At 45.8% G+C, this 7911-nt stretch overlaps 1 protein-coding gene across 1 annotated transcript; it reads left to right on the top strand.

Annotated features, from left to right (window-relative positions):
* Positions 1 to 213: 213 nt before the first annotated feature.
* LOC123140028 (ABC transporter F family member 3) lies at positions 214 to 6268 on the top strand. The gene is made up of 18 exons (XM_044559760.1): positions 214 to 543; positions 916 to 1131; positions 1334 to 1523; positions 1806 to 2014; positions 2141 to 2299; positions 2449 to 2577; positions 2652 to 2753; positions 2859 to 3005; positions 3563 to 3625; positions 3792 to 3838; positions 3919 to 3978; positions 4240 to 4322; positions 4432 to 4526; positions 4907 to 4993; positions 5255 to 5342; positions 5519 to 5604; positions 5725 to 5787; positions 5883 to 6268. The coding sequence occupies exons 1-18, from the start codon at positions 325 to 327 to the stop codon at positions 6000 to 6002; spliced, it is 2163 nt and encodes a 720-aa protein (XP_044415695.1). The 5' UTR covers positions 214 to 324; the 3' UTR covers positions 6003 to 6268.
* The last annotated feature ends 1643 nt before the right edge of the window (positions 6269 to 7911 follow it).

Below are 7911 nucleotides of genomic sequence, written 5' to 3'. Positions count from 1 at the left end.
ATTAGTAAAATAAATAAATATGAATTTCGAGTTTTATAAAAGAAAAAAATGTATCTGTTAGTGGGCCATGCCAGGCCCAAATACAGTACAGGGAAAAAAAAGGTATCCTTCGATGAGGAGTCTGCGTGTTTGCTTGCAACGTGTCGGCCTGCAGAAGCCCAGATCCCCCCATCACCACGGCCCATCCACCAGATCTCCATCCATCGGGGCCCCAAACCAAGCCAGCCGAGCCGCAGAACCGTCACGCGCTCCGACCGACCGACGCGAGCGAGCGAGTAGGGTTGTTGCTTCGCCGCCGCCGCCGGTCCGGGGGAAGGGAACGAGATGGCGGCGCTGGCGGAGACGAGCATGGGGGTGGTGCGGGAGGTGTTGGGCGACTCGGTGGTGGACGAGGTGGACGAGCCCATCGTCTCCTACATCGCCAACGTCCTCGCCGACCAGGACTTCGACTTCGGCCCCCCCGACGGCCACGGCATCTTCCACGCCCTCGGCGACCTCCTCATCGACGCCCGCTGCGTCTACGACCGCGACCACTGCCTCGAGGTATCAAATCACCCCCATCCCCAATCTATCCGTCCGGTAGGCGGTAGCCATTTCGATTCCCAATCTTCATGGCCCCTAGGTTTCTGTTCCAGATTCGATTCGATTCGATTCATGTCTTGGGTGGATGGCTACAAACCCTAGCTTAATTAGCGCTCACAGTCACAGTAGCATCATTCCGTAGCCATCACTTTTAGCTGATGATGTGTTCTGTAATGGCTTTTAGCTGTTAGTAGTCACTGTCCTTTACGACCCCGTGCGTGCACGCACACAGACGGATTCTGGTGTGGAGAAGAAGTAGGTGAATAGTTTGGTTTTGATCCAACATGACGCTGATGCTTCAATTTTGGTTTCCTTCTTGGTATTATGATATAGGTCTGCACTAAGCTCTGCGAGAAGTTGGGGAGCCATGGCATCGTCAAGCCTAAGGCGGCCGTGCGGAGCCTCGCCACGCCCCTGCGCATGAACGCGGGGATGGAGGAGCAGGTCGCTCCCAAGAAGCCAGAGAATATCTTCGACGCGCCCTTGCTGTCCTCGCGCGACAAGGCCAAGCTCGAGCGCAACAAGAGAAAAGAGGACAGGCAAAGAGAGGTGAGCGGCTCGCTCCTAGATTGCCAGATGACAAATCTTCCTGTCATTGATTTGTTTGATACGAATTTCAGTAGAAATATAGTGCTTGGCATGTTTCCCCCACTTTGACAGACAGAACCTGTATATGCAATTTGAATGAAAATGCCTTCCCTCCTTATTAAACCTGATTTATATGGTACGCCGTGTTTGCTTGTTCGTGCAGGCCCAGTACCAAATGCATGTTGCCGAAATGGAGGCGCTCAGGGCTGGAATGCCCCCAGTTTATGTAAATCACAGTAATGTGGGTGGCACAACCATTAGGGATATCCATATGGAGAACTTCAGTGTTACTGTTGGAGGTCGTGATCTTATTCAAGATGTCACCTTGACGCTCGCTTTTGGAAGGCACTATGGTGAGTTACGATTTAGCTTACTACGTATGTCTCAAGTTTCCACCTATTGAGGAGGCTCTCTAGGGCCCCACTTTCTCAGGATGATCTCATTGCTTATTTTATTGATGGGAAACTATGTGTGTGTAGAAACTCTCTAGAAATAGCTTTGGAACAAGGGAGCACAAATATCAAAATGTCACTTCTTGGGCATAGAAGCACCTCCACCCCTTGAAATATTGCCGTATCAGTTCCTATCGCTTTTTTCCTTCAGTGATTTATTAGTTTATTTACATACCATTTCAGGTCTTGTTGGAAGAAATGGTACTGGAAAGACTTCTCTTCTCAGAGCTATGGCTCAACATGCAATTGATGGAATTCCTAAGAACTGCCAGATATTGCACGTTGAACAAGAGGTCACGGGTGATGACACTACAGCTTTGCAGTGTGTGCTGAATGCTGATGTTGAACGGGTCCAGCTTATGCAAGAAGAGGCCCAGCTGGGTCAATTACTGGTTAGCTACTGCATTATCAGCTTTCTACATTCCCTTATTTGCTAACGTGTTCCTCTCTTTTGACTCATTCACCCTTTTTTGAGTTTTTATTTATCGATTTGCTTATAGTCTGCTACTTCTATGCAGAAAGATCTAGAGTATGAGGCAGAGTCCAAACAGAGGGTAGACAAGAGCAAGGGTGATGTTGACAAAGATTCTATCAGCAAGAGGCTTGAGGAGATATACAAGAGACTTGAATTCATTGATGCAGATGCAGCAGAAGCTCGTGCGGCATCAATTCTGGCGGTATGTTTCTTTGTTAACATCCATGGCTTTGTGATTTGTTCTTGTTGTCCCATTTGTGCAGCATGTCATTGCTGTCATTTCTCTCCTAGTAGCTAGTACTTACATTGCTTCTAACATTGAACTATTCTGATTGGTTGAAATCTTTACAGGGTCTCAGTTTCACTCCAGAAATGCAATGCAAAAATACAAAATCATTTTCGGGAGGATGGCGGATGAGAATAGCACTAGCACGTGCTCTATTCATTGAGCCAGATTTACTGCTACTTGATGAGCCAACAGTGAGTTTAGAATATAGTGTTGCTTCTCTTCTCTTGCTGTCACATGCTAATGCTAACAAACCACCACTTTGCAGAATCATCTTGATCTGCATGCTGTGTTATGGTTAGAAACATACCTCCTGAAGTGGCCAAAGACATTCATTGTTGTGTCCCACGCTAGAGAGTTTCTGAATACGGTATGAACTCACAGTATCATTATGCTGTAGCTAATATCGACATAATTTGCTTAGCCCATATTTTTCATCTTAATAACTGAATAACTGAGGGAAAACATTTCTTAGGTTGTCACCGACGTTCTTCACCTACATGGTAAGAAGCTACATGCTTACAAAGGTGACTATGACACATTTGAGAGGACAAGGGAGGAGCACCTCAAGAATCAGATGAAAGCCTTCGAAACAAATGAGAAGGCCAGAGGACACATGCAGGTTGGTTTCTGTTTTTACCTTTTAGTGGGTATGGTTAGCCCTCAAAGTATGTTAATAAACCATTTTCAAGAAAATTGTGCTGATAGTGTCAAAAAAAGGAAAGAGAGAGAGAGAGAGTTGAAAGGTGGTTTGCACCTCAATGTGATCAACCACATATGTTTTAAGGTCTGATATAGTTTCCTTTTCAAGAGCATGCAGTAATTTACCACTAGCCCTCTGACTTTCTAGTGCACCGTATCTCTCTTCAAGATGTTACTCTGTCTAGCATAGAAGCTTATCTATGCTGGTCTTATGCTATTGAATTATACAGTACCGAATATGTTCATTAGTTTGAAATGGTAATAGCAATAGCAATTGTAGGCAAGCAGAGCTTGTGTGACAGTCTGACCTAGGTCCTGCTTGCATTGTTTACGCTTGAACACGATACCACATTTAGATTCAAAGAACTATATCTGATCTTAGCTCAGAGGTGGAAGTAAAATTGAACTAGGTACAGTGCAGCTATATCTTTTTGGAAAGATCAGGGATGAGGTTTGTTGATCTATTTTCTTTTGTAGGCATTCATTGACAAGTTCAGATACAATGCAAAGAGAGCATCACTTGTTCAATCAAGAATCAAGGTACATTTTCTTGCTCCTGTTTCCATGACCTCATCGTACAATGCATAACTTTTGTTGTTGTTTCAATTTACAGATGATTTACAGCACCCAACTAATAATTATTTACATGCTTGTTCAGTGAGTAAATTGATGTTTGTTCTCATCTTATTTATTTGCATTATCTCAGGCATTGGAGCGAATGGAACATGTTGACGCAGTTGTTAGTGACCCAGAGTATGCTGGCTCCCTAAATCTGTTTTATTTGGTCTTTTGTCTACCGTTGACTAAGCAATTGCCTGGTTAATCATTTGCAGCTATAAATTCGAATTTCCAACTCCAGATGACCGTCCTGGACCACCAATCATTAGCTTCAGGTTTCAGTTCTCATCCCTTGTCATTTACCATTTATGGAAGCTTGTTCTGCTCTTACCATGAGAACCTCATGGTTCATGGCTTCTTATTCTTTTACTCCCTTTTATTTTGATCAACCACTCTACCATTTCTGTCAAGACATAGCAGTTAGTTGTATACACATTCTCTTTTGAGACAGCTATATGCCTATATCATATAGCGATGGATTTGTTTTACTCGATTTTATCTGTTGAAATGAATGCTTATACGTTCGATTTGTGCAGTGACGCATCATTTGGTTATCCTGGAGGGCCTATTTTGTTTAAAAACTTGAATTTTGGTATCGACCTCGACAGCCGCATAGCAAGTATGAATTATTTGTTCCAGTCCTATTTTATTTACTGTAAAGAATAATATCTAGCTTTTGCTTCAGTGGTTTGTCCATTTTTTCCTCACATTTGATTTATTGTTTCCAGTGGTTGGTTCAAACGGTATCGGGAAGTCCACTATACTGAAATTAATATCTGGAGACCTGCAGCCAACTTCGGGAACAGTGTTTCGCTCCCCCAAGGTGCTTTATCCTTCTAGAGCTACACTCTAGATATTTTACTGCTATATAACCATGTACACATCATATTAACTTGTTCTGCACAGTTGTACTGCTTTCTCCTTGAGTGTGTAATTTGTGACTAGCTTCCAGCGTTGGCTGTAGGCATCTCCTACATCACTTGCCAAGGTGTTATGATGTTTGTATCCATGCCATTGTGAAATTATACAAAAGATGTTGAAACATGCACATGTGCACTCTACTAGATAATTAAACCACTTACAAGTGACACCATCATTTTAATATCATTGTTGATTGTTGGTTTATTTGTAGTTGTATAATGAACTCTACTTTTTCTGTACCATCCTATCTGTGGCTTGTTGATTTATTTGTTCCTTTAACAGGTCCGCATGGCTGTATTCAGTCAGCATCATGTTGATGGACTTGATCTGACGGTGAACCCCCTTCTGTACATGATGAGATGCTTCCCGGTAAGCTCAAGCATCATGATTTTTTTGCGGCACAAAATGCTAGATTTATTAGAGCATGATGTTCACTTGGTGGTATGCTCTGTTTGGTATTTAAATTGAATATACATTTCAGCTCTGATATAAAGAAAGTGTATATGTCCTGTTTTGTTTTTACTTTAAATGAACATTTCAGCTGCAATGTAGAAAAAGAAATATTACCCTCCTTTTGGTATTTGACTTGATACAAATATCAGCTCTAATATAGAAAAAATGTCTCTGCAGGGTGTACCTGAACAGAAACTGAGGTCACATTTGGGTTCCTTCGGTGTTACAGGAAATCTTGCCCTCCAATCTATGTACACTTTATCAGGTACATAATAGCACAGCAGTCTCCTAGATGGATTTAGCCGATAGCTTATTGGCAGCTGCGGCGAGTTGAAGCTTCCCTCAGCTTTGAGAGATTATGTTATATTCGTCCAACGGTTCACCGACCTGTGTAGTTTTATGAATGCCCTGATCCTAATCAAAGCACATTTGCAATGGCAGGTGGTCAGAAGAGTAGGGTCGCGTTTGCGAAGATCACCTTCAAGAAGCCGCACATTATCCTTCTTGATGAGCCTTCTAACCATCTTGTAAGTGAACCACCTCATCTTCCCTCCTTGCCCTTTCCCTCCTTGACCATTAGTACAAGCAGAGATGAGAAACCACGGTAACCGGCAGTTCCCGACATCGTGAAATTTTGTGTGTTGCAGGATCTCGACGCAGTGGAGGCGCTCATCCAGGGTCTGCTCATATTCCAGGGAGGAGTGCTGATGGTAAGGACGCATACAGACTGCCCTAACTTGTATGGACGTGTTCCTTTTCGTGTTGATGTGTAGCATCGTCCTAACGAAATGGTACTCTGTTGCAGGTGAGTCACGACGAGCATCTGATCACGGGGAGTGTGGACGAGCTCTGGGCGGTGACGGACGGCAAGGTCGCCCCGTTCCCGGGCACGTTCAAGGAGTACAAGAAGATGCTCACGACATGAACCTGGAAAAAGGACGGGACATAGGGGAAGATGCCCACACAGACATAAAGAAACTATATGTATGATATGTACGCCCTGGCATGGGAAACTGATGTAATCTTATGCTTGTCACCTACCTGAGGTTTGAAAGTTTGAGTAGAACTATGCTACTACATACAGTAGTACAATTTTGTTTGTTCCAGCCTGCCTGACAATCTGCATCAAGCTTGCGATTTTCTTGGACAAGCTTTGAAGGTGGTGATAGTTTTCCTTTTTTTTCCGAATAACATCGATGGGTTGATATTGTCAGGGGCATGGTCAGCTTGGTCTCTTTATCTGTGTTAGATACCCATCAGGGCGATCCAATTCCACCCTATTTCCCTTATAAAATCTAGTGTTCAGTCGTCACATCTTGCAGGCATTAAAATGGCAGAGTCAGCTCCGCCGGTTAATGGCTTTTCTTGCTTGCATTGAAATGACAGAGTTGGCTTCGCCGCCGGTTAACCACCTTTTGTTTGCGTCACTATTCAGGCTAGCAATGGAGATTACCTAGGCGGTAGGCGGGTATTGGAGTCTCATCCCCGTCCCCTAGACAGCCTTCCCTTGCCCGTCCCATCCCCATGCCCGTTTGCGGGGATAAAAATATTCCCATTCTCATCCCCGTCAGGTTTTTTTATCCCCATGGGGAAACCCATACACGTAATCAATAACAACCTTTGATAGCATTTTAGTAGCAAAAAATCGCATTTCAACACAATAAATAATATCTTGTGTCTAGGTTAGGGTTTTCTTAGGGCTTTTTGGCCAACGTGATGGGATGGAAGGAAATTTGGGTGGGTAAGGGCGGCAATTACATGTAAGGCCTTCACGGGTAAGGCGGATAACGGGCATGGATAGGATAATGCTGTCCCATCCCCATCCCCACCTTGTGCGCGGGGTAAGGTATTGGACCCACCATCTTCCCCGTGGGCATTAAACCTGGCACATACCCATCCTCTGATAGAGTAATTACCCATGGGGACACGGGTAACGGTTAACCATTGCCATCTTGAGTCACTATCATCAGGTTTCTGGGCCTTTTAAAATCTAGTGTTCAATCGACATTCGTCACATCTTGCAGACATTAAATGGTAGAGTCAGCTTTCGCCGATTAATCGCCTTCTTGCATGCATTAAAATGGTAGAGTTGGCTCCGCCGGTTAATCACCTTTTGTATGCAGAGGACAACCTGTTATTCTTCAAGGCACTACGAGAGGGGGCAGGAGAAGTATCTCTTTTGCTGCGTAACTATCGTCAGGTTTCTAGGCCTTTTAAAATCTAGTGTTCAGTCATCACATTTTGCAGACATTACAATGGCAGAGTCGGCTTCGCCGGTTAATCACTTTTTGTTTGCCAAGGACAACCTGTTGTTCTTAAGGCGCTAGGAGAGGGGGCGAAAGAAGTACCTCCGTAACTATTGTCAGGCTTCTGCATAGATTGAGCTCCCGTGTCGCTCCCGCGGGCGGTTCGGGAGCAAACCCTAGCCGCCGCCGCCAGCTCCCCATCGACCGTCCCTCCCCCCTCGCCGCCGCCAGCGGCAGTCGCCGGGCAAAGCCCGCGCGGCTCGGCGGCGGCGAGGCCTTTCTTCCTCCTTCGTCAGGGGCCGGCAGGCGCGGGCCGGTGGCCTCGACTGGAGCCAGAGCGGCTGCGCACGCTCGGGGCGGCGCTGCTAGCCGGCGAGGTTGCGCATGGTGGCGCTGGGGCTTCTGGGCGCGCGGAGCTGGCGCGTAGGAGGAACGCTGGAGGGGATGGCTCGAGGTCGCGTGGATCTGGCGCGTTCTGCGCGCGGTGGTGCCCGGTGACCGCGTCCATTTTGCGGGCTCGGTGGGTGGCGGCATCCGGAGGAGCGAGGCGACGGGCGCGCGTGGCTCGTGGAGGCGCCGCGAGCTGGC

Source organism: Triticum aestivum, chromosome 6B (genome assembly GCF_018294505.1).
Source record: "Triticum aestivum cultivar Chinese Spring chromosome 6B, IWGSC CS RefSeq v2.1, whole genome shotgun sequence".
Classification (NCBI taxonomy): Eukaryota; Viridiplantae; Streptophyta; class Magnoliopsida; order Poales; family Poaceae; genus Triticum; species Triticum aestivum.
This window is presented reverse-complemented; position numbering and strand designations above follow the sequence as displayed.

Bases quoted from the DNA above. Each gene is read 5' to 3' on its own strand.
- LOC123140028 (XM_044559760.1), top strand. From the start codon at position 325: ATGGCGGCGCTGGCGGAGACGAGCATGGGGGTGGTGCGGGAGGTGTTG. The intron at 5,343-5,518 runs GTACATAATAGC...TTGCAATGGCAG, and splicing joins ATCTATGTACACTTTATCAG to GTGGTCAGAAGAGTAGGGTC. The intron at 5,788-5,882 runs GTAAGGACGCAT...ACTCTGTTGCAG, and splicing joins TCCAGGGAGGAGTGCTGATG to GTGAGTCACGACGAGCATCT.